Here is a 27,123-nt window from a genome sequence, read left to right as displayed (position 1 = left end):
AAGCCATTCCAGTTTATGGTATTTTGTTCTAGCAGCCTGAACTAAGACACCTGCTGTTATCAAGTTATAGTCTTCCTCATTTAGCAGGTACTGATCAGGCTTGGGGAGTGAGTCAGTGTGGAACCAATGTGCACATGCCAGCTCATTTAACAGAGTTCAGAAGATTTCCAAAATGAGTGTTTGTTTTTGTTTGTTTGAATCTCTACCATTTGTATTTTCTGCTCTTTCTCACATTTAAGGAGACAGGTGATAATAGTAGTAGACTTCAGAAAAGCTTGGGCACTTTCTCACTTATGAATTGTTTACAACTTCGTACATCCCAGGGCTCTCCCTTCGCTTCCCCTTCTTTCCAGGAGGCTGGCCCCCACCTCCCTGCTGAGGGGTGCTAGGCCCTCTTCCCCTTATTGCAGGGAATCTACCTGCTGTCAGAGCCCCCTTCTCTGCCAGTAAGTGCCATTGCTCTTGTGATTCCTCTCATGGTCACAGCACATATTTGTGTGCTCCTTCAACTGTGCGGAGTTAGTAGGGATTTTATTCTCCCTCTGAGTCATGTATGTGTTACAGAAGGGTATTTAATATAGCCACACTCTGAAAACATTACATCTAAAAGCTAACCTGGCAATCTCCTAGTAAGATATATCAACAAGTAAATACCCTTTAAGTGTTCTTTGTTAGAGTATGCCACCTGAAGGTTTCTAATATCAAGCTGTATAATTGGCTTAGCCCAGTAAGAGATGATTGTCCCACAGAGGTTCAGTGGTTGCCATAGAAGCATGGGGCCAGCAGAACCTGCGGTCTGTGCAGTCCACTGTTAGGGTACTCAGGGGCTTGGCCGTGGCTGGGTGCCAAGGCCCTGTGGGAAGCAGAAAGGCTATCCTAGTGCCTCGTGCTAGACACCTGGTACCGATTAGACCACACCTGCTTTCTGCTGTTTGGTCCCTTTCTTTCCCTCTCCTGTGAGTTACTCTTTAAAAAAAATCACGGAAAATCAGAAATGCTTCAGATTCTGACCCATATCTCTGTGTATCTTTATAACTTCTCAAAACTGCGTTTGAATTCTGATGATATTCAGAGTGCAAGTTTCACCTCATTCAAATGTAAAAGCATAAATAGCTCATTCTGACATTGAAAAATTCTCAGGTGAGCTGCTTCACCAAAACCTGTGTGGGACTATGACAGCATCCTTCACAGTGTCCCAAACAGTGTTTAACGTGTAGGTACTAGGAAGAGTTTGTTAAATAAATGATCCAGAGCGAAAAAGAACGGCAACTGGGTGCATTTGATTTTCATTTTCCATCTTGTCAGCCTTTTCAAAACATCATTTTGATTCCAACAAACTGGGATCCCTCGTTCTCTTTCCAGTGCTGTGTTTGAACACTGCTCGAGTGTCAGTCCCTGGCTGTTTACACTCTCACATATGCATAGACTGGTGCTATCTAAACGCAGAAATGCCTTCTTAGTTGGCATGATCAGCTGGGGAAATTGGTTGTTCAGTTGAAGAACACTCTGGAAGTTATGTGCGCCTTTACTTGTGCCCCAAAAGTCTTGAGATGATTTCCCAGGTGTTTCATGACAGGGTGCTGCATTCATTTTACTTAGTGTATTGCCGTGAGGTTGTTATAAAATCAGCAGCATGTATTGAGCATCTGCTCGGTTCACGAACCTATGCTGGGTCCTGTCTGTCCCTACCTCCAGGGTGTTTTCCCACCTGACCTGGTAGACCGCATAAACACCAAACGTCAGTACTCATCCTAAACTCGCTAAACATCAGGTGCACGGGTCTCTAGCAGTTCTCAGAAAAGAGAGACTCAAATGAGGTGGGAAGGCTGGAAGAAGGAACAATTTGAGAAGATGTAGAATTGTAGTTGGCCTTCCTGGATGGTGAGGAGGAGGAACTAGAGCATCCCATTTGGTGGGGAGCGGTACAAATAAGCCAAGGTTAGAGGTTGGTGTTCACATTGTGTTTGCGGGACAGTGAGAAGCTCGCTGCAGCTGTGGAGAGGAGGTGCTGTGTCGGAGAGAGTGGAGCTAGGGTGATGAAGGTTGTCTGGTTCCAGGCTCCAGAGGTGCTATGCTTATGCAGGGCAAAGTGGTCTGGAAGGTGGTCCAGCAGCACCAGAGCAGTTCTGGAACTGCCCTGCGGGGTTCCACGCCTCCTCCATCCGTCGTGAGCTGTATGGTCCTAGTTGTCATGCAAACCCTCTGTGCCATGGTTTCATTTGTTAGATGAGGACATTGCTGGGTACTTGGTAGAGCTCACTACATTATTTGTTGTTGACCAAGGGAGAGAAGCAGTGGCTTTAGAAAGCTGACTCTGAACTGTAGGATAGGTTGAGTGAAGCTTGAGGAGGGTTCGTGGGGCTGCCTTTTGCCTAGATGGCATCTGAGATAGGATTTTAAAGGTGTCACCGAATTCCAGCCTTTATGTACAAGAAGGAGCAGGAAAGCATAGAGGATGACGGCTTGAGTGAGGCCATTCCGTTCCCACCACATCTCCATTTCACAGATTTTTAGGAATGATCATGCTTGACAGTCATTCAGGAATGATTTGGTCAGAGTAATTGGCAGCACCCCTCAACGGCCACAGGGAACTCTTACGCTGGTTGGTTAGAGGAAATGAACTATTGGGCCAGAAGTAACTGGAAGTTTGTTTGCTTTTTTTTTTGTCCCCACTTGGTTAATATTTTGTACTGCGTACCCAGAGGCTGCGGTGCTGACAGGGATGAGATAGAGAACTGAATCTGAATAACTCAAAGTGGAAAATAACTATGAATATCCCTACAAGGATTGTAGTGTCTAACTGCGGTTAACTCATGCATGCTACTTCTGTCTGTTGTCTTTACACTTTGGGCGGGTAAGAAAATGGAAGGCAGCTCCTTATATAAAAACAAGAATTCTGTTTCATGCCTTTTCTTGAAGCTTTTCTTTCTTTTAACTATAAAACCTTTAGCTGAAAATAAGTTGAATTCATCGTTGTACTAGGAAGTTTGCATTTTTACTAAGCTTGGTGTCATCTGTCGTTGTAAAGATATAAGTTGCACTTCAGTCCTATCTTCATGGTAGAAACTGTATGAGAAAACTTACAGCATGAGCATTATACTACATGAAGAAACAGTATCTTCAAAGGATAGCACTGCAAAACACTCACATTTTTGTTTATCACAGTAAGTTTTACTTCCTAAGTGCTACTTGTCTATATTTTGATTCTGAATATTATAGATGTTACCATATGTGGTATAGAGTGTTCTTATGTGCAGTTTAAATGGTTTCCAGGGTCAAGGTTTACAAATGCTTGTAGTTCTGATACATTGCTGCAAACGTAATGCAGGCATTGACTGGCATCATCAGCTGTTAATTAGTCTTGATATTTGTCTCTTATAAAGCATAAAAGTGAGTGTGAGTCTACTGTTTGAAGAAATACATCTCTCTAGTTCTTAGCCCATGCAGTCTTTAAAATATACCATGCATATGTGTGTGTACATGTGTGTTTGTGTATATATGTATCAAGTAATCTCTGTAACTGTTTGGTTATATGTAGCACAAATTAATTCTATGCCAGATATTGTAAATATTAATCTATATCAGATTTCCTGTGAACTGATCAAAAAGAATATCTAGAATTAAGTGCAGTATAAATTGATTTTAAAACAACCATATTCTGGCTTGTACACTTGGGAAGATTACATGAATGTGAATGGGGATTCACTACTCCTCCCTTGCTTTTCAGTTCAGTTGGCCCCTTCTTTGTCTTCCTCAGACCCTAACGTAATCACCCTTAGCTTTCTCTCAGCTCCATTCCTATACCCCATGTGTCTCCACACGTGTTAGCCTTTTGGTCAGTCCATTCATCCGTTTGTCCGTCATGGCTGTCTGCCAATCAGTACTACTGGAAATATGGTCACCAATTCAAGTGGATTCTCAGTGCTGGGTTTTTTGTTTCTTTGTTTGTTTGTTTCTAAATCCTTCTATGTGTGCCTGGACAGGTTCTCTCTCATGTCCTGTAGCCGTGATCCGAAATTTGATCAGTGTCCTTGAGTTCTTTAACCCAGTGGTAGCTGGGTCGTAGTCCCTCCCGGTGGAAACACGCCTGGAGAGAAGTTCCCTCCCCTGCGGCGTGCAGTTCTGCTGCTGCTGCTCCAAACTCTGCTGCTGTCGCCAGGTGGCCGTCTTCTCTCTGCGCCTCTGTGTCTTCACATGATGTTCTCCCTGTTTGTCTGTCTCCTATTCTCATAAGTACGCTAGTCCTCTTAAAGTAAGAGCCCAACTACTCTAGTATGACCTCATTGTAACTTGATTATACCTTCAAAGGCCTTTTCTCCAAATAAAGTCACATTCACAGGTTCCAGGGGTTAAGACTTTTATATATATCTTTTGGGGGCACACAATTCAACCCATAACAGGCATTTAGAAGAAATCTGTGCAGATGTTTAACATGTAATATTTAATCTTTAATGTGGCAATTAAAATAATGACGTTAATGAATAAAGTACAAAAGTATGAAATGTTCACATTGTTGTTGACTATGGGTATTATAAATGTCAACTTTTAAATTTATTTATTTATTTATTTATTTATTTATTTATTTATTTATTTATGACTGCGTTGGGTCTTCGCCTCTGTGCAAAGGCCCCCTCTAGCTGCGGCAAGTGGGGGCCACTCCTCATCGCGGTGCGCGGGCCTCTCACCATCGCGGGCTCTCTTGTTACAGAGCACAGGCTCCAGATGCGCAGGCTCAGCAATTGTGGCTCACGGGCCTAGTTGCTCCGCGGCACGTGGGATCCTCCCAGACCAGGGCTCGAACCCGTGTCCCCTGCATTGGCAGGCAGATTCTTAACCACTGCGCCACCAGGGAAGCCCCGATTGTTGGATACTTCTAAAGTGAATTAACTTATATGACATAAAGGCTTCATACAAGCATTCATGCCAATGCTAATAAATTCAGTTTCTAACTACAGAAATTCTTTCCTTTTCCAGTAGAAATGAGTACTTCACCTAAAACTTCAGGCTTCATTGGTAAAGAGGGTTAAAGAACAAATTGTTCAGGAAATACTGTAAAGGAAATGGTGGTTTACTAATTTATAATCATCAAATTCCACTTAACTTCCTTGTCAGTATTTGTGATAAGTATCATCCTTCTTAAATTTTAGGAAGTGAAATATCATTGTAAGTTGTTCAAATCAAGAACAATTCTTGACAAAACTTACCTTTTAAAAGCATAAATGAATACATGTAATTACGTCTCTTCCTTGGACTTTTCTGCATTGTTCTTAATTTAGTAAATTAAAAATGTGGGCATTTACATGATCTAATGTCAAAGCCTCCCCTTTTGTAATTCAACAATATAGTAGTGAATGGTCCTCAGTCTTGATGACTTGAGTGAAAAGTACTTTGAAACTCTTGGGCTGTGTAAATTTCTCTGTTTAGCATCTGTAGAAATCGAAGCATCCCTCCTTGTCCCTAGGCTATGAGGCCAGATCTAGTTCCCAGAGACTCAGTATTCTTATTTCAAACATGCTCTCTCTTGTTGCAGCTGTTGTCCTTCAAAGGGCAAAGGAGATGGGAAGGTGAACGCTCACCTCCCCGTCCTTCAGGGCTTCTTCTGAGACCAGGGTCCAGGCCGCAGTGAGGCTGAAGATGACATGTACACACACTCCAGCGTGGCTTCTCCGGCTCAGGCCAGCTTGCAGCACTGTCCGTCAGTATGTAAGCAGAAAGCTTACCCCTCGAAGCCCTGTGTTTTCTCTCAGATCAGCACTCTAGAATCCCAGGTAGAATGGGGAAGTACTTCTTTAAATGCCACTAGGACGATTTGGTGTTTTGAAGTCGGAGGTGAGAGACTAAGCCTGCTTGCTCTTTGGCAAACAGGAGAGAATGTTTTTGTTTAATATTCCTTTTCCTTTTGTTGGTAAACTTTCTGCATCGTGACTTAGGAGAAATATCAGATTATGCAAACCTTTACAAAGAGGGATAAAAGATTGTTTCTAACTCTCCCAGCTGTTTGATGATGATGACAGTGATGAGGACGACCCCCTTCTCATAGTTAAGCCACTATATCCTCCTCATTGCCTGGGAAATAGAAATCTTAAAGTTAGTTTAAAATGTTGCACTAAAAACATTGTGGTTTGAGACTGTCGTCAGAAGCTTTTGCCACTATAGAAGTTTTCAACCCTGGGATATAGGTAAGATTTTAATTGCTGTCATCTATGCATGTTCACAGAGATATTCTCTAAGTCAGGAGCTGGCAAACTACAGCCCAAGGGCCAAATCTGGCTCACTGCCTGTTTCTTAAATAAAGTTTTATTGGAAAATAGCTACATCCATTTGTTTACATACTGTCTTTGGAAGCCTTTGCCCTATATGGTCAGAGTTGCGTGGTTGAAACAGATATCATATGGCCCACGAGGCATAAAATGTTCCCACCTGACTCATTACAGATGCAGTTCGCTCTAGGTAGTGCTCCCAAATTGTACAACCATATAATTGAAGATTTTCAAGGCCCATTAGAGATGATGTATCCCAAGTCTAAAGCGGTTTTATAGATGGGCAGATCAGGGCTCATGAAGTGACTTGCCAAGGGTCTTACTGTTTGCTGGTGATTTCTTTTTCCTTTTTTAAAAAAGGAAGATCTTTTTTCCCAGAACTTTTTAAAAATTGTGATAAAATAAACATAACACAAATTTTACCATTTAACCATTTTTAAGTGTACAGTTCTGTGGCATTAAGTACATTCATATTGTTGTACTGCCATCACCACCATCGAGCTCCAGAACTTTTTCATCTTCCCAAACAGAAACTCTGTACCCATTAAACAATAACTTTTCGTTCCCATCGCTCCCCCCTGCCAGCCCCAAGCCCCTGGCAACTCCCATTCTACTTTCTGTCTCTATGAATTTGACTACTCTAAGTACCTCATATAAGTGGAAAAATACGATATTCATCCTTGGTGACTAGCTTATCCATAACTTTTTAATTGAAGGAACTATGCTTTACAGAAACAGGAAAATCCTAGCCTTCTCCCTGACTGACTCACCACTTGTCTTGGACCCAGGGTAAGCTGATCAGCTTTTCTTAATATCTGAGACTATACCCAGGTCACTCAGTTGAAGTTTTAAATGTTCATAAAACTCTACACTGCTGTGTACATCCTATTTCTTGATTTCATCTTGATGAGTAATTTAAGCCATGATTTTCATATTTTACACACTTACCACTTAGAGAGTAATCTTTTAAAATTCTTGGAGGAGGAGGAAGGACACCTGGTAGGAAAGTTAGGTGACTGTTACCTCCATGTACATCCTAAAAGCAGATAAACTGTATGAAGGCATTTGTTCTAAGTATTTGTTTCTCATCAGGCCTTAAATTATGTCCTATGTTTTCATTGTTTTGTCTAGATATGAAATTCTTAAAATTAACTCAGCAAGCATTTGTTAGCTTACTATGTACTAAGTGCATTACTTATAGTATCTCATATAATCCTCATAAAAATTCCTCTGAGGTATGTACTTATATCCATTTAAGCAGTGAGAAAACTGAGGCAGAAAACAGTTCTTTGCCCTAGAACACAGAGTAGTACGAGATTGTACCAGAATTTGAACATGGGCAGTTGGCTGCGAAGTCAGAATTCGTTTATTTGCTTATACTTTCCTTCATTCAACACATATTTAATGAGAACCTATTATGTTTTAGACTTTTTTTCGCCACGCCGTGCGGCCTGTGGGATCTTAACTCCAACCAGGGATCGAACTCATGCCCCCTGCGGTGGAAGTGCAGACCACCAGGGAAGTCCCATATTATGTTCTAGACTTGATTCAAGGGATACAGCAGTAATGATAAAGTCCTGGCCCTCATGGGGTTTATGCTCTGTTAACTGTTTTCTATACAGCCATCTTGTATTCTCATTCATCATCTAATCAAAGACGCTTTGATACTGGTGCTTTTTTCAGCTTCTCTTCAAGAAGGTATCAAAAGAAGGTTTGATAACTGGCAGGAGTTTTTCCAGTCATCCGGGAGAACCCCTTTCAACAGACAGAAATGAAGGAACCGTTGAAGACAAATACTGTTTCTCTCTTCTTGAACCATCAAGAAGCTTCTGAGACTATTATAGGGTTTGTCATCCTGCAGGTCAAGAATTAAGAATGCCTATAGCTAATCCCTCCCTCCCCGCCACTGCTTTAATTAAAGCCGGTTTTCTCTTAGCTTTTCTGCAAACCTGGACAAAACTTGTTCAGTATCTTAGTCATTAAGTCTTTGAATAGTTCAAGACAGTGTGAAGACACTAACTTGCCTTTTGTTTTCAAAAGGTCCTTTTTTGTTTTTGTTTTTAGTCCAAGATGGAACTGTGAAGCACAAGAGAGAAGATTGTCTTTGGTGGTTTGGCATCCTCCTCTTTTCAGATCTGCTGTCCTTCCTCCTGATGGCTCCCCAGCCTCCCAGCCAGCAAAGTGTTACAGTTAATACCCTGCTAAAGTGTTAACTCATAACTAGAGCCTCATGTCCTTCCTGTCTGTTCTCCCTGCCTATGGACTAAGAATCCTACTAATCCTCGTTAGCTGAGAACAGATAGCTCGAGATGGCTCATAAGGGCTTAATTATGACCCTGCCTGGAGAATTTGCATTTTAATGGAAAACATTTTTGCTACCCCTTCATTCAAGGGGAGTGAACAAAGATTTAACATACCACTTTGACAATGTTGAACTAACCCAAATTATTAAGCATTTTTGTGGAACTAGTTTTCTTTGTACAACTTTGAATTGCTCAGTGAATTATTTAGGTTTCCCCATCCTTTTTGTAAAAATCGAGTGTGATGAGTATTGAGCTCAGAGGAAGGAGTGCTTTCTGACCATTGCATGCCTTACTTTATGCTGTGTCCTGGTTCCACTGCCCTGCCAGGAGTGTCTCACTCATTCTACAAACATTCTTGGATATATCTTACTATCAGGGCCTCTGTTGGGTGGGACAGGATCACTAGGTACTACCCAACTGCTGGTGGTCCACAGAATTCCTACTTATACTTTATATTTTTGCAGTCCTTTATCATTTACAACTTACAAAAAAATTTCTCACTTATCTCATGTAATCTTATATATGCTCATTATAACAATGCACAAGTATAAGAGAAAATCTTCCCTGTAAGCCAGTGATTAAGGTAATATTAGTCTCAATTTTCATAGGAAGAAAATGAAGCCAAGGGAAGTTAAGGGACTTGTTCTTACTAAAACCAGGTTCTCTTGACTCTGGGTACAGTGTCCTTTCTTCTAAACCACAGCTACCTGTAAAGTTAGGACTTTTTTCAATTCGTGTGCCTGCTTTTCTCTGATATTTGAATGTCGATGTCACTAAGTTTCTATATTGCATTTGCCCCAGTTGAATTTCATATCTTTTTTTTTTTTGGATAGAACATTTTTTTCCTAATTTTTCTATTGTCACTTCTAACTTAGAATCATCTACATTCAGATTTGATGGAATATTCTAAGTTTCTAAGTTTCTGCATTTAAGTCATTTGTGCATTTATGATCTTCAGGGATTTAATCTGACCTCTCAAAATAACAGTTGTGGTTCTGTACTGATGTTTTGTTTTGTTTTTTTAAATTTTTATTTATTTATTTATTTATTTATTTATTTATTTATTTATGGCTGTGTTGGGTCTTCGTTTCTGTGCGAGGGCTTTCTCTAGTTGCGGCAAGTGGGGGCCACTCTTCATCGCGGTGCGCGGGCCTCTCACTATCGCGGCCTCTCTTCTTGCGGAGCACAGGCTCCAGACGCGCAGGCTCAGTAATTGTGGCTCACGGGCCTAGTTGCTCCGCGGCATGTGGGATCTTCCCAGACCAGGGCTCGAACCCGTGTCCCCTGCATTGGCAGGCAGATTCTCAACCACTGCACCACCAGGGAAGCCCTGTACTGATGTTTTAAACTATGGTAGCCCTGATGGAGTAAATCCAGTTTTTCCTTATAGTCTGTGCCTATTTTAGTTCCATTCTCTGTTCTTCCAGTATAAGTGGAACTTGCTCCAGCCAACTGTTGACATCACAGTGAGGAAAATACAGCTAGTTTTTTCTGCCTCTCAAGGGAGAAAAGAAAATTTGGTTGGTTTGTCCCTTTAGCGTAATATATCTAAAGCACTTTAAAATATTTATTAAGCTAGTTGCACAGTCTTTAGCAGACTAATCTTGTCTCTATTCCTAATGCTATTTATTTGTTCTCACTTTTAGTATTTTGACTTACTTCTCATTTCTTCTCTGGCTTTCTTGTTTATTTTTCATATCCATAGCTTTTGGTATTTTGCCTTGCTGTCTTTGTAACTGGCAGAATCTTAAGCATGCAGGGCTAGTTTCTTGACCACCCATAGTACTTCTTTCAACTGGAGTTTTTGTCATTTGATTCTCTTTCATTTGACACTTTTTTAATAAATTTGGTGTACTGCTCCATAATTGTTTCTTGTGGATAAGTCTCTACTCCCTGGTGTGATTTTAATTAGTAGTCCTGGAGGGCAGGGATTAACGTATCCTTTGTAAGGATCCCTCCAAGAAGAAATCCCCCCCAAAATACACAGAATGTCTTAGAGTGTGTGCAGTTATTCAGTTTTTCAGTCAATATTTATTTGAATGATTACTGTTTGCCATCCACTCTGCTAGGCATGCCCAGTCAAGTGATGGGTCCACTGGGCTTATGCGCTAGCAGTTGGTTCAGACAAGTTAACCAGGTAATACAAGACAGTGTAATGTGGGACTTGAGAGAATAAGGATGAGTTGCCATATATATATATATATATATATATATATATATATATATATATATATATATATATACACACACACACACACACACACACACACACACGGCACTATATATATATGTGTGTGTGTGTGTGTGTATATATATATATATAGAGTGTATGTATATCAAGGAGGCGCCTCAGCTACTTTGAGGTTTCTGAGAATGTGGCCTTTGAGATCATCGGATACCCAAAGAATAAATAAGGGTTGGGCAGATTTAGCAAGGGTGGGGAGGGGATTGGGATGGGATTGGGACAGGATGCTCATTTGAAAGAACAGCCATCTCTAGCGCTAGAGGGTAAAAAGGTTCATTATGACTGCAGCATGGAGTTCAATGGAGAGGCTGTAGAAGTGACAGGGATATGGGGTGGGCTTATTAGGTATTTGGGCTTTATCTTAAGAGCAAGGGGTTTTTTAAGTCAGGGAGCAGCATGATCAAATTTTCAGTTAGAAAGGGTCCTCTCTCTGCCTGTGCTATGGAGAGTGGTTTGGCGGAGAAGAGCTGTAGGGAGACAGTCTAAGAGTTCACTGAAGTACTGGGGGGTGGGGGTAGAAATGATGGTGATCTGAACCAGGGTAGGTTAAGTTAAAGGATTCAAGGGACATTTAGCAGAGAGAGTCCTTGAGAATTATTGATTACAAGGGAGGGTTATGTTAAGAGAAAAAGACACATGGTCAAGGGTGATTGGAAGTCCTTCAGTTCTCTGTTCCCTCCCATTCCTCCATCATTGATTTTAGGCAGTCATAGATTTTGAGCTGTAATATCCATGGTCATAAAATAAATACATTTAGGCCCAGTAGGACACTTTAAATTTTAATATTTTCTAAAATCCCTGTAGGATGACTTTTAGATTACAGGGGGTAGTTTTATGTTAGAGATAGTCTATGTTAAAAGCTTAAATAGCATACTTAGGTATATAAAATAATTGACAATCATGGAAAAGTCATTTAATATTTCAGGGAAATGTAAAGACGTAACTCTTTTAAAATGTTATGCTATTAAACATCTGTTCATCGATGATGTATTTATTAGGCAAGGAAGGAATGTGAACTTTTCAGTACAGAATTACCCATCCATGGCCCAGCCTTAACTGAAATAAAACTCTAGACATAAAGTATAAAGTAATGAAAACATTTGTTAGGTATGCAGATAGCTCCAAGTAGTTCCAAGGGTTGTCAAGAGCCAGTTGTGGTTTCCTGGAAGAATCTGGATCAATGATCAAATGAAACAAGTTATCACTGTGGGATTTTGCTGCTTTGATGGGAAATCACCACTGGCCAGTTCACTGCTAAGTACTCTGTAGTCGCTATTTCCCTCCCTCCCTTCATTTATTCTTCCCTCCCTTTGTTCCTTTATTTCCTTGTAAGTTCATCTTTTTCTTACCTAACCCCTCTTAACTTCTTGGGTTTGAGAAGTTCTCTTAAGACGTGTAAATAATATGGAACTGGTACCTTTGTTTTGGTCTTGGCTTTACCAAAATGAGCTCTGTGATTATGAATTTGCCACTTCTCAGGATCTTGGTTTCTACATCTGTAAAATGAGACAGTGCAAGTAGATTAGTGATAAGGGGACTCTCAGCTATGATCTTTTATCTGCCTTTTCTCTTTCCTGGTCCTGTATATCTAGTTGCTCCCAGGCCTTTGTTTACTTGAGGGTCCCACTGGTTTTTGACATTTGTTATCAAAGCCACCCCCTCATACTGAGGCTTCTATGGTTTGTTCCAGTCCCCACAGTCAGAACCAAGGGACTAAGGGGTGAGTTACTGGAAAGTGGAAAGCAGTCGCAAGGGAGGAGATGCCACACAGCAGCTAAAAGTCCTATGTTTAAATCCTCAGAACTTGAGTTACACATGAGTCAGGAAACTTGCCCCTTCTTAACATTCCCTCTCGCCATTTTTTTTGTTATCTTTTTAACCAGACACACATTTGAGGTTTTGTTTTTTCTTTTTTTTGTGTGTGCATTTTTTTTCTTGGAACGGGCAAGGTGGGGTGGTAGCTGAAGAGGGGAAAGGAGAAACTACTGAACACTTTACTACAAACTATGCTGCCTCGGGACACGAAGCACAGATTTTCTTACAAAGGCTGTTATTCTCTCCCTGCTTTCAAGTCCACCATTTGCAGTTTCATTATGGCAACCCCACCTCCATGTCTATCTTCAGGTACTGCTCTGTAGCATATTTGTGACCCCTCCCTCCATTACTAATGTAAGTCCTCCTAATATCCATCTCAAGCTCTTCTCCTCAGGGAATGCTGATTAACCCCACTTAGTGTTGATTGCCAATAACACTTAAGCCCCCTGGACTTCATTAAGTGTTATTCTTTAAAAATACATTTAAAATAGCTTCAGATGCAAATTAGGAAAATAAGTCATAATGTATATGTTGTAGTTTATACAGTGATATCTTCCATTACATATTTTATTTTTTTTAATATTTATTTTATTTATTTATTTGGTTGTGCCAGGTCTTAGATGCGGCAGGTGGGTTTCTTAGTTGCGGCATGCACGTGGGATCTAGTTCCCTGACCAGGGATCGAACCCAGGCCCCCTGCATTGGGATTGCAGAGTCTTAACCACTGCGCCACCAGGGAAGTCCCCCATTACATATTTTAAATATACTAGAAATAGGGTGACTTTTCACGTATTGATATGTTTAGTTAGTTTCCAAGATGAAAGATCTGGAGAGGAATCCTGCAGCTATAAAGTCATTTTATCGGACTTGTTTTCTTTGCTTGTTGTGATTGCCGGGACTTGCTGAAGTTGATCCCAGCTTGGAAATTGGCATGTATACTTTTGCAGAATGGTTCTTATAAGGACAATGAAAATGTGGTCATTGAAAACTGTTTCAGAAAATGTATTGCTCCTGCTATGATGTTAAAAATGGTAATTTTTAAAGGTTATGTCCACTCTACCTAAGTTTAAGTATAAATTGGATGTTTTTTAAAGCTGTCTTGTCTACTTCTTGGTGTATTTTAAATTCGAAATGGATCTTTGAACACTTGCACCCTGCTAGACCAGTGGTCACTGGGTTCCTTGGTTTGCCACTAGAGCCATCTCCACTCTGGTAGAAAGTAAGGTGACTCATGTCGTTTGGAGGTAAGGCAAATACTTTGCACTAATTTCCCCCCATCCCTTCTCCATTACTGTCAGCTCCCTAGCCATCACTGCCCTCACTTCTCCAGAGGCAAAGATGATGTAATTGCAGCACCTTTTCCTCTTTCTAACACAGAAGATTTAAAGTTGCCCTTGGCAGATACCCTTTGGGATGTTCTTTTGAACTTTTGTTTACTGGTGGACACCACGCTGATTTGCCTGCTATTTTAGGATTACTGGATTGCAGTCTTCTAAACAACAAAGAACCAAGTCTAATTTATGTTTAGCAAAATACTGGTTGTAGTAGAAATTTGTAAGTTTGTGGAATGCAGTATATTAGGATTGAATGACTTTGAGGAATCCTTTAATGTATGCTTTTGAATAAATTTTTTGCTCTTGTAGTTCTTAAAGTCCACTAGAAAGAGAACTGGGGTTGGTTGGTTGGTTGGTTGGTTTTGAACCTTGCAAGCAGTTAAGAACTCTTCACCTTTCCACGAACACCCCCCACCCCCATCGTTCTCCCTTGCTTCCAGTTGTCGTTGATCCTGATCTCCAGACCCCCCACCCACCCCCCGCCCAGTAACGAGTTCCTTAGTGGTTCTTAAATAGGGTGCAAATCAAGCGGTCTTCGTCCCCACCGCGGCCCACGTGGGGCTAGTTTGGGGAAGACGCAGCTGAGTAGACAATTTCGCAGGGTGACTCATTCTCAGCACCGACCATCGCTTGTAAACCCGCCAGGGAAAATATGCCAGGCATTGTTATGATGAAAACAACTGGGAGGGGTCGGTGGTGAGGAGAAGAAGAACTGAGATAAAATTTGGTCAAATCTACCGTCGCCCTGGAACCCGGGCGGCGGGGCGGCCGGGGTACCTGTGAGGAGCTCGGGCGGGCGGGCGTGGCCTGTGGGCGTGGCGGCGGGGGGCGTGGCGGGGGCGGGGCCGCGCGGCGGCGCCGGCGGTTGGAAGGGGGTGGAGTTGCCCTTGGAGGCGGCACCGGCCCTGGGCCCGAGGCCCGCCGCGCCCTATCGGGCCCGAGTCGAGTGGCCCCGCGGAGCCGGCGCGCTCCCGCCTGCAGGGGGAGGGCGGACGGGGCGCGGGGACCGGCCAGGCCGCGGCAGGCGCTGTTTCTCTTTCACTTTCCTTCCCTCTGAGGCCGGCGCGCTGGCGGCGAGGAGCGGCGGTGGCGGCAGCCGCGGGGTAGGTACCCGGCTGGCTGGAGAGCGGCCGAAGGGCCGGAACTCGGCCGCCCCTGCGCTCCCCGCCCAAGTTTGCGCCGGGAGCCGGAGCGGCACCTCCAAGCACCTGCCGCGGCAGGCCCCGCCTGGAGCCGGGAGAGCTCTTCGGGGGCGGGGACGGGGGTGGCCTGCCGGGGTCTGGGGGCTTCGAGGTCGCGCCTTGCGCTCGGGGGCGGAGAGGGCGGCGGGCGCACGGCCCTGGGAGAGGCGGCGCGTCCTCCCAGGCGCAGCCCCGGCCCGGCCCGAGCGGCGCGTCCGCCGGGCCCTGGCCGCGCACCTGCCAGGCGGGCGGGGAGGCTTGTGCTGGGACCGCCTAGGGCAGTGCTACCGGGTCCTGCCGGAGGACGAGGAAAAGTTCCCTCCTGCCCCCGCCCCGTCACTGCAAGTACTTGTTTCCTTTAACCTTCTTGATGACAGGGCTCTATGGTTTAAGATCATAATCCCACCCCGGGTCGGGACTGTGCATGTCTGCTTTCAGAGGACTTTGTCTGACTTTGGAGCTTCGTAGCAAACCTGTGAGAAAGGCAGGGCCGTTAATCCCAGTATATAGAGGAGGAGGCCGAGATCCAGGCACGGATAATAAGTGCCTTGCTGCAGGTCATACAGGGGCTCAGGACCAGAACCCAGACCCCCCGTCTCATAATTACGCTCTCTTTCTGTTACACCCTCGACACGATTTCCTGAGTGCATAGGATGATTACTTGCAGAACCTATTCCGTGCATATTCTCAGTGGCGATGTGTCTGTCGATGGAAGATGGAACGATGCCTTTTACCTCTCCGGTTGCTTTGTACTTAATCTATGAGTTAATAGCTGAGATAGAAAAGTTTTTGTTTATAGAATTAACTTGGGAAGTCCACACCTTTTTTTCATGTTGTGTTATCTAAGAGGACACGTTTGTTGTAAGAAACCTTTAAAACTTTTAAAAGTAACCATATGGACAAGTCATGCTAGACGTTTCTGGAAAAAAAAAAAGTTAAAAGTTAAAAAAATTAATGACATTCAGTTTTTACAGTGTGCTAGCTATATGTATGTTGTCTCATTTAATCGTCACAACTGTAGGAGGCGCGCATTCTTGTTTTCATTTTACAGTTTAAAAAACCTTAAGACTTAGAGACGATAAGTAACATTGCCCAGGTTATACATTTACTAAATATGACTGCTGTCTGTTTAAGATTTTGCAGTCTAATAGAGGAGATTAAGAATGAATGTAACTGTAAATAAAAATAGAAGGAAAACGTAACAGGAGAGAAATAAGGGTAAAAAAAAAACCGGGGAGATTACACTGAGGATAGCTTTGGAAAAGGGTTTGAAGAATAGGTAGGCTCTAGATAGGGGAGCAGAAGGGCTCTTTGGATGGAGGGCATAGGACCTGCAGAATGCACTATGGAAAGAGCCATCCTTCCAGTTTTCCTGAGCTTTGAATGGTATGTTAAGGTCAGTCTGTGGAGGGTCTTATACGACAAGCTGAGAAATTTAAAGGTTTCTCTGTTACAGAGTAAAGAGGAGACACTGACATTCTTTGAGAAGAGGATCCAAATGTGACAGAATAAAATAAACTTGGTAGAACATAAGTTGGGCTGCAGGTGGAGAGGTAATATTTGAGTAGGATGGCTGTGGATGGAATGGAAAAGGACATCCATTTGATTTGATTACCAACTAGGTGTGGAGTACAGAATGGAAATAGGGAGCATTTCGATAGGGAGGATAATGACTTCAGTTTTGAATCTTTTAGCTTGTGTTGGCAGAAACTCCTAATAGAGCAGTCAAGCAGATAGTTAAAAGGCATTACTCAAGAGGTAAAGACATCAAAACTGGAGTTAATAGCCTCAGGCGTCATTTGTATAGAGGTGACAGTTGAGGCCTCAGGATTGGGTGAATTTGTCATTATTCTGACTTAATCATAGCAGGTTTACAAATTAATGTTACAGTGAGGGAAATGTTCTGTTCACCTGTTCACCCAGTTTGGAACATGTAATACTTGCTGCTAATACATTGGTGTTAATAGAGTACGAGGAATTTGACACCTTTTTTTCTCGTCTTTTTAAAATTACTGTGGAAGAAGATATGGGAAAGCAGAACCACCAAAAGGAGTGATGACCAGCGATCTCATGAGAAGTCTGGATGTTAGTTCTCATGCCTCAGGACATCCAGTTGGGAACTCCACACCAGCTCCTGGGATCAGACTTTCATACACTTAATACCCCTGTTTGCCTGAACTACTAGAGCCAGTCCTAGCTAACCACGAATGGCTACCCAGAGGAAACACTTGGTGAAAGATTTCAATCCTTACATCACTTGCTATATCTGTAAAGGGTATCTGATCAAGCCAACTACAGTGACGGAATGCCTCCATACCTGTAAGTATTCTTTATTTTGTCATCTACCTGTCAGAAGTTTTGGGTTACACTTCTTCTTTTAAAACTACCACATTTTGGGTTTCTTTTTCCTCCAGATTTTAACTTTTAAAGCAATGAATATTCTAAGAATTAACTTTGCATTTATTTTCAGAATTGAATTTCTCTCTGGGATTCCAGTGGTATGAATTTTTTCTTGTTTCTTTTTTAAATTGTTATAGTTGACTTTTATCTGATTTTAAAATGTTCTGAAAATCATAAGCAGTTATTGGTTATAGTTTTTTTTTTATGTGAACTATTTTAGGTTTTCTCTTTTTAAAAATTTTACTGAAAGAATTAATATGCTCAGATTTTTTTAGGATATGCATACTTTAGTTCATTGTAGGTTTTTTAAAATCACTTTATTGAGGTATGGTTGACATAAAAAAGCTATATGTGTTTAATGTGTATAACTTGATGAGTTTAGAGATAAGTATATATGCATGAAATCATCACATCAATGCCATAAACCTTATCCATCACCTCCAAAAGTTTTCTCTCACCCTCTTGTTTGTTATTATTATTATTGTGATAAGAACACAACGTAAAATCTACCCTCCTAGCAAATTTTTAAGTGTACAACACAGTATTGTTAACCGTGGGCACTGTGCTGTACAGTAGATCTCTAGGACTTATTCATCTTGTATAACTGAAACTGTACCCTTTGACCAATAACCAACAGCCTCAGCATCCCCTGGGAACTTGTTAGAAATGCAGATTATCAGGCCTTCCCCCAGAATTACAGAAACACTCTGGGAGTAGGCCCAGACATCTGTGTTTAACAATCCCTCCAGGTGATTCTGAAGCACGCACAAGTTTGAGAATCACTGTTTTAACGAATGATCATATCTGGAACTCCTGACAAGTTTCTTTTTCACCTGTCCTATCAGTAGAGAAAGAGACATTTTTATAGCCACTTAGGCCAGGATTTCACCTATTTTTTGTGTTTTTGCCAATATGAATTTATTTTCCTATTTCAGTGAAGGTAATTCCAGTAAGTTCTAGTTTAATGCCTGTTATGTGCACCAAAGTAGATACTTTATATACTTGATTTCATTTTAGCTTTACAGTAACCTTGAAGCAGTTTGGAGGGGATGTGGGGAGACAGAGAGGGTATAGAGATTATCTTCACTTGCGGGTGTGGAAGCTTAAGAGCTAAGTCACTTGCCCAGTCTCGCAGCTTATGAGTAGTAGACCTGTATTCAGCTCCAAAGCCCATGCTCTTTCTAAGATAACCTGGGACATTTTTTTAATCCCCCCTGCAGCTATTCTCCCTCTGCTTAACTTACATACTATTATACCAGTAGTTTTAAACAGGGTTGCAAAAAAAGAATCACCTGTTAGTTGTTAAAATGGCAGATTTTATAAATATTTTACCACAAAAAAAAAATAGTCACCTAGGAAGCTGTTTAAACATAAACTTTTTCACAACTCCACCTGGAGAGATTGGTGGGTGTTGTGATGAGGTCTGGACATGTGTATTTCGGAAAACCTCTCCAAGTGATGTTGATGTATACTTTTTGGAGGTATCACTGGGCCCATGCTGTTCAATTACCAGTTAACTATGAACTGTCTTGAAATGCTCATTTACTGTTGCACTGTATCATTATCTAACTTGAACAGTTATCAGTTAAACATCATCAAACAGATATTTATTGAATACCTACCGTGTGCCAGGCACCATTCTAGGCACAGAGGATACAGCAGTGAACAAGGTAGTCAAAAATCTCTGCTCTCAAGAAAGGGGAAAACCAATAATAAACATGCCACGTTAGATTGTGTTAAATGCTATGAAGAACAAAGAAGGATTGTAGATAGTAGGAGAGTTGGGGTTATTTTATATAGTGTGTCAGGGTTGACCTCTTTGATATGATGACATTTGGACAGAAACCTGAAGGGATTGAACTCTGGATATATGGGAAGAGCATTCCAGGCAGAGGGAAAAGCAAGTACACAGCCTTGAGGTGGGAATGCCCTTGGCAAGTTTAAGGAACAGCTAATCAGTGAGAAGGCTATTGCTGCAGGTCAGCTGAAAGATTATGGGGCCTTCAGCCAGGGTAATGAGGTGTGAGATGGAGGCAGGGAAGAATGATTGACTGTGGATGTATTTTGGAGGAAGAACCAGTAAGATGTGGCTACTCTAGAGTGGGGACTTTGTCTTATACTTTCCTGTTTCCCACTACACGAAACATGGCACCTGGACATGGTCCACAGTCTGTTTTGTTTTGCTTCTTCTGACATTAGTGCATTGTTTTTATATTTGGATTTCTCCAGCAAAACCTGCCAGTTCTGTTTGGCAGATGAGAAGAAAGCACAAATTCTCCAGTTTTTATCTATATAATACAGATTTTATATCTGTTCTTCTGAAAGAAAATTTTCTTTGGGACATAATGAAATCTCAGTTTAAATGTTATTTTTTTTAAATAAATTTATTTTATTTATTTACTTATTTTGGCTGCGTTGGGTCTTCATTGCTGCACGCGGGCTTTCTCTAGATGTGGCGAGCGGGGGCTACTCTTCATTGCAGTGCGTGGGCTTCTCATTGCGGTGGCGTCTCTTGTTGTGGAGCACGGGCTCTAGGCACGTGGGTTTCAGTGGTTGTGGCACTCAGGCTCAGTAGTTGTGGCTCGCGGGCTCCAGAGCGCAGGCTCAGCAGTTGTGGTGCACGGGCTTAGTTGCTCCGCGGCATGTGGGATCTTCCCAGACCAGGGCTCGAACCCGTGTCCCCTGCATTGGCAGGTGGATTCTCAACCACTGCGCCACCACGGAATTTCCTAAATGTTACTTTTTTTGAAGGGAAAACAAAGGATTCTAGAAGTATAAACAATAAGTTTATAAGCAAGGGTTATGTTTATGTTTGCAACGGCAATTTACGGTCTAAAGGGATAGGTGACCGTTTAACAGCTCGTGTCATTCTGGCCTGAAAAGTCCCTTGGCAGTCAGCAAGCCCCTTTACTGAGAGAGAATGAACATGGCAGAATTGTGATTAAAAGATACAAATATGGCCTCTTTCATCCACAGAGAACACAGAACAGTAGAGTAAATGATGGTGGAGTCAGGCACTCAACCCAGTGTCTTAGGAGACCTGAGGATTCTGTGCTGCTAAGCTTTATGCACTTTCTGGTCCTTGGATTTCTATATATTTTTTGGTTTGTATTCATACTGGGGCTTATAGGCAAAAACTATCCCACTTGCAAAATATTCCCCTATTTGTGTTGATAAAATAAATAGTACTGTATAGCATGTTCCTTAATCATTGGTTGGCTCTTTGATGTTACCTGGTTTTCTTAGGTATAAGGTGGGACAGATATATGTGGTACAATGATTTGGGATCAGTATAGAATAGAGAAGATGGCCAAATGGGACAGGAGGAAAGTGAGAAGTGTTAAGTGACATTGAGGTACCCCCTAATAGTTTCCATCTTGACTTTGGCATATAAAAAATATCTTATTAAAATAACTTTGTACATAGACTATAATTTTATGATACTATAAGTAAAGAATGGGTAAAGAATAGTTCTTATTATGAAAACTCATAATAAAAGAGAAAGATTTTGTTCTTACTATTCGAGTTTGAAATGTGTAAATGGAGCTTTATTATTGGTGAGCCAAATCAGACTTTAGGACCAGTCCCTTCAGAACTCTGGTCAAGTGAAGGAATAGTAATCAAGTTAGGGAATGTATAAAATATCAATAAATTTGGATGCTGGTAAGTGCGATGAAAATAAGGAAACAGAATGATGTAATAGCAGATATATGTCAGGATGTTGCAGCAGAATGAATGCCGGAGAAGGAACCAAAAAGAGTGTTTTCTGAAATTCCTAAAGCCATGGGCCCAAGGCCTTCTCAGGCAGGGACATAAACGCTTGGGCCTGGCTGCAGTGGGGCGCTTTGGGGTGGGAGGTGCAGAGATCATGAGTGGCTCTCCCTGCTTTGATGTGGATAAACGGAGTTACTTTACTCTTTCAGATTACTCTGCACATGCATCTTGACTCTTTCTCTCTCCTCAAATCAGTTTGTTGATCCCCTGTTCTCCCATTAAGAAATTCTGGAGCTAACACTGCCTGGCTTCCCTGTGGATGTAGAAACAAGGGCCAAAGTGACAGCAGACTCTGTCTGACTGCAGCAGCCCTTGGTGTTCTTAGCACTCAGCTCTGTGGAAGACAGAGAAAGGGGCAAGCCAGTCAGAAGGAAGGGGGAGGCAGAGATGGCAGCGCAGAATGTCCCAAGCTTCTGACAAGGAGTCGCAAAAAAAAAAAAAAAAAAAAAAAGGGCTTATAAAAGCCCCATCTGTAAGTAGGCTCATACCTCAACTACTAATACCAGCTCCCTTCAGCAGACCAAGGACGTTTGATAAAAAGATAATAGAACTTTAAAATGAGGTAAAAATTTAAAATACAGATGAGTTTTCCGTTTAAATGATCACTTAATGCTAGATGAACTAAATCCACATGTCTATGAGGTAATTTTAACAACCTAACAAATGTATGGTTTGTTAGGTTACATGTGGTTACATGTCTATGAGGTAATTTTTACAACCTAACAAACCTAAGGAAATAAACTTGTTCACACAAATAATTATTGAATTCTCTAAAATAAAGAATTAGGTGTCAGGCACTTTGCTAGCCGGTGGAGTAGAGTGGTAAATAAGATAAATTTGGAACTTAAACTCTGCTAAGCAAAACTCAGAAGCCAAGAAGAAACTTCTACAGGTGTATTTGGATCTATTTTTTTCTTTTCTATGTGAACTCACCTCCTCTGAGACTTCAACTACCTATGCTGATGTCTGCCAAATCTTTATTCTGAGCGTCAGAATCCCACTGGATGTCCACTTAGATGTCCTGAAGCCTCCTGGAACTTAACATTACCTTAAAGTGAATGAATGGGATGCCAGTTCAGTTGTCCAAGCAAGAAATATGCTCCATGCTTGACTCTCCTTACCCTCACTAACAAAACAGGGGCAAAGTTCTGTCTGGTCTCTCTCTGTAATCTCTCTTGAATCTGTCCCTTCACTCTCATCCCCTGTGACCTTTCTCGCTCAGGCTCTCATTCCTTCTCACCAAAGTCCCTGTAGCCCACTCCTAAGCTGTGTCAGTGGTGATCATTTACAAGGGCTTACTGTCTTCATCGCTCACACTTCGGCCAACCCAAAATTTCCTAAAGGTACTCTACTGCCCTCAGGATAAATTAAAGCTACGCAGCTGTGACTGATTTCTGCCCTCTCCCTCCCCCCACCACCTGACACACACACGCTGCACACACATGGTTCAGCTGCTTGCTCTGCTTGGAACGTCTCCTGTATGCCTGGCGAGCAGCCGCCCATCCTTTAAAGCTCGTCTACTCCAACATATGCCACCTGTCTACTCCCATAGGCAGATTTAGCTTAAGTGTATCCTTAGTACCTGGTACTTGAGTGCTCAGTAAAAGCTTAAATGAATAAATAAATGGTCAATCAGTTGATTAGTTTATTGTGTGTTTTTCCTTTCCAAGATGCAAATGCAGTGAAAGGTAGCTTGAAAGGCATGTAGATAGTGTGGGTTAGGAATTACGGATTTTGAAAAACTGTCTTCTAAAATATAGGTGGGAGCTTTGTGGGTCATGGGTAGGGAGAGGGAGAGACGCAGGACTGGGGAGTAGAGATTGGTGGTTCTAAATTAAGGGATGCCCTATCTCTTGCACCAGGGTCCTGAGAAATCTTTGAGGTTGCTTAGAGTGTGTTTGCTGGTGGTTGTATAGGTTGTTGACTAAAAATGAAAGACTTTTCACTTAAACTAAGAACAAAGGAGCTTTGTTCCAGCAGCTAAAATGTGCAGAACACAGTGCATTGGTTCTTAACTCTTTTGTGGCTAGAGGCCTCTTTAAGAATCTGATGATTCTTTCCTCAGAAAAAAGGGAAGGTTATAGACATGGAATTCTGTGGTACAGGAAAAGAAAGCTTTCTTCTTTCTGCCTTTTCAGAAATTATGGTGGTAGTCCCTTAACTAAGATGAATTCTTTGGAAAAACATTGTTGTATTTAGTTTTCAATTTATGTAAAGAAGGGTTAATTGATAATTAAATATAATTGATGTGACAGTTAAGGGACTTGGTAATTTTATGTAGTACTGTGTAAGAATGAAGGAATAATTTAATCATAAGATGGTAAAATTTAAGTTCTACCATCATTTATTGTTTTTTGAACAAGTATCATAAATACAAAAGTATTTAATTAAGGTACAGAGAACTGCTGATATGTTGATACTCATTGTTTAAAAATCTTATGCCACATATAGTTGCTATTCAAAGTGCAGCCTCCAGACCAGCAGCAGCGTCACCTGGGAGCTTGTTAGAAGTGCACATTCTCAGGCCTTACCATAGACCTGCTGAATCCGGATATCTGGGGAGAGGGCCGGAAACTGGTGTAATAACAAGCCCGTCAGGTGATTTTGTGATTCACTAAAGTCTGAGAAGCACGCTCTGGACCAGACATTAATAATAACCAGCGTCTCTAGAAGTAGGCAGTTTGTACTTTTAATCATACAGTAATTGAAGTAAATGCTAATAAAATTAAGATAATGGCTGTTATTTATTGAATGTTATATTGGGGGTCATGGGCTTTACGTGCATTGCCTTATTTAATCTTCCCAAGAACCCTTCTAGTTAGGTGGTATTATTAAATCAGTCAGCAAATGTTTATTAGCACCTACCTTGTGCCAGTCATTACTCTAGGCAGTGGGAAGACAGCAATAAACAATACAGATAGAGTCTGTCCTCCTAAATTTATGTTGCAATAGAACAGACAAAAAGCAAGTGAATGATATAATTTTAGATTCTATGTATAACACATGCTATGAAGAAAAATAAGACAGAGTAAGGTCTTGCTTGGAAGTTACCATCTGAGCAGAGAGCGTGAATAATAGGAAGGAGCAAGCTATGAAAAGTTTGAGGGAAGAGTATTTCAGATTTTCATGCTAGTGTTTTTCACAGAGACAAAACTCAGAAAGGTTAAGTAACACAGCTAATAAGTGCTAGAGCTAGGTTCCTATTCCTGTCTGACTCAGGTACCTCTTCATAATAAATTGGGATATTTGCTAATTTTATTTTTTCTTCTTTCTGCTAGTCTACATTTTCTAAAATTTCTTTAAGCAGCATGTGAATTTTCAAAATATATATAGTAAGCCTCTTCTAACTATGTTTTCATGACTGTATACCTGTCATTATGTACCCAATCAGGATCTGAATTTATTAATAATTCTGAATGATAGCCATTATAATGAAGAAGAGATATAAATTGAACTTTCCAAGAATGTATTCTTTATAAAATTTGATTTTTAGAGTCAAGACTTACTTGTTTTTAGAGTAATAATCAAAGGCCTAAATAGGAACCGTACTTAAACCGTACTTAAACCTAAATAGAAACCGTACTTGAAACTGTACTTTCAGTAGGTGCAAATATAATGTTCTAGGGTTGTGGTAGAAATGAGGTCATTGGTATAACTGATGTTACATATTTCAAACAATATTTTGGCAGAAACTAGTCATTCATGAAAATGATTATAGTGTTCATTTTGATGATTCTTTTTAAATAGGAAAGAATAATTATAGGCCTTAAACAATCTTGGTGTCATCTATTATTGGTAATAATGTTAAGAAGAATTATATCAGATGTATGGTTCTTTTAGCTTTTGAAACTATGCATTAGATAGTAAAGAATGTTTGAACAGCTGAGCAAAGATTCATAGTGGACACTAAAAGACAAAACTAAGGGATAACAAATAAGTTGTCTTCTGTATTGGTTTCTGAGAATAAATTATATCTAGGTCAGGATGAGTTGGAACTGATACCAGTGATGGATTGAGAGAAAAATATGTAACCTAAAAACCAAATGTATTCAGAGTTAGAAATCGTGGGCGGTGTACAGGTATGTTTAAGAGTCTAGCACAAAGGTTGAGTGTAAACATTATGAACAAGTGGAGTCCAACCAGTGTAGAGGAGGCCAAAAATACTTTCTGTTTGGGTACTTTGAAGATGTATCATATCTACTGGTGTTTTATAACATACTGGTTTTTGCCAGACTTGTGTGTATATATATATATCAGAAATTCAGAAACCAGTGAACAAAGCTGTATTCTCTCAGAATGCTCAACCACTGACATTACTCGGTTTAATAGAAAATGATCATTTTATTTTAGAAAATTATGTAGCTTATATTGAATTAACTCATTTTAATTGTCAAGAAAATTACTAGTGAATTCAGAATCTCTTCCCTTGCCTTAGTTGAAAATCTAGGCTGATTTCTGACTTGACTACAGTAGTACTCCTGTGAGTCCTAAAATCGTGGCTCCCTCTGCTATTCCTAACCCCTGTGTCCTTATTTATTCCACAAATATTTACTGAGCACCTCCTCCTCCAGGTACTACTCTGGGCACCTGGGACACATCAGGCAGCATAGTAGGCAGTAAGTCAGAGTGTATAAATGATGGTACACTCTGGTGATAAATGCTACAGAAAAAGGGAAGGTCAAGCTGGGTACAGGGAATTGGGCAGTCAGTGAGAAGGTATGACCACTTAAGGTAGGCCTGTGCTCAGGGTAGGCCTCATCAGGAAGGTGGCAGTTGAACAGATTTAAGAAGGTAAAGGAGTTGGCTGATCAGATACCTGATCCCAACCAGTTGGGAGTTGGACATATGAGTCTGGAGATGATCAGCATTTAGATCATATTTAATCAGTGAGAGCGTCAAGGGAGTGAGCATAGATGGAGAAGGGGTGATGGCCAAGGCTGAGCCCTGGGTGCGGAGGGGGAGGAGGCAGTGAGGTAGGAGGAAAACAGAGTGGGTCCTGGGAGACAAAGCAAACACATAGTGTCGGGGAGGAGGGACCGGCCGAGTCAGTTGTGTTGAGTAAGATGGGACCGAGGAAGGCCCAGGCTGAGCAGCACAGGCGCCATGGATAATCTCGCTGAGCACTTTCAGTGGAGTGGTAAGGAGTGGAAGTCTGGGTGGGTGTGAGAGGATGGAAATGTTTTAATTTCATTGTTTTGATAATGTACAATGATTATGTAAGTCTTTCACCTTAATGAAGGTAAAGAAGGGGTGAAAAAAGAATGGGAAGAGAGGTATTAGAGAGAGAGTATAGGTAACTCTGAAATGGAGTGATAGCTGACAAGGGAAGTAGGGTCAACAGAAGTTTGATTCTTTTTTTTAAAGATGGGGAAATAATGTGTTTGAATGTTGATAGGAATCTTCAGCAGATAGCAGAAGACTGACACAGGCGAGAGAGAAGCAATGGAGCAATGTTCTCGGGTTGTTGGAAGGGGGTCTAGTGAACAGAGCAGAGATTGACACATGAAAGTTCTAGAAACAGGCAAGACCACAAAGTTTAGATGTTAGTGAGTGAGTAGGTATGGTGATATAAATTCTGTTTCCTTTTTTTTTCTTCTTTCCTTTTGTTTTCAGTAGAACAGGAAGTGAGGTCATCAGTGGAGAGTGGAGATGGGGGAGGATAAGTGAGGGCTTGAGGAGAGAGGAGAAAAGGTATGAAGTATTGGTGAAGAGCATATGGAATTAGGGCATTGAGGGTGACTGCCTGGCAGATGAAGGACCCATTTTTGAGGGTCATGGTCATGAATTTAAGGTGAGAGACCAATCAGCGTG

General features: G+C 41.4%; 1 protein-coding gene across 5 annotated transcripts in view; it reads left to right on the top strand.

Annotated features, from left to right (window-relative positions):
- Nucleotides 1-27,123, top strand: part of PCGF5 (polycomb group ring finger 5) — a 115,342-nt gene that overhangs the window by 35,715 nt on the left and 52,504 nt on the right. For 3 of the 5 annotated variants that reach the window (XM_059899760.1, XM_059899761.1, XM_059899756.1), the window contains exon 2: nt 17,163-17,457. In XM_059899760.1, coding sequence (XP_059755743.1) covers nt 17,346-17,457 — 112 coding nt within the window. In that variant the 5' untranslated portion in view covers nt 17,163-17,345. Of the gene's footprint in view, nt 1-14,916; nt 15,061-17,159; nt 17,458-27,123 lie in introns of those variants that run through there. The other 2 variants (XM_059899757.1, XM_059899759.1) reach the window with 2 other exon arrangements.

The sequence above is a fragment of the Balaenoptera ricei genome, chromosome 16, assembly GCF_028023285.1.
Source record: "Balaenoptera ricei isolate mBalRic1 chromosome 16, mBalRic1.hap2, whole genome shotgun sequence".
In the NCBI taxonomy this organism is placed as follows: Eukaryota; Metazoa; Chordata; class Mammalia; order Artiodactyla; family Balaenopteridae; genus Balaenoptera; species Balaenoptera ricei.
The sequence above is the reverse complement of the archived record's forward strand: the minus strand, read 5'-3'. Positions and strand labels throughout refer to the sequence as shown.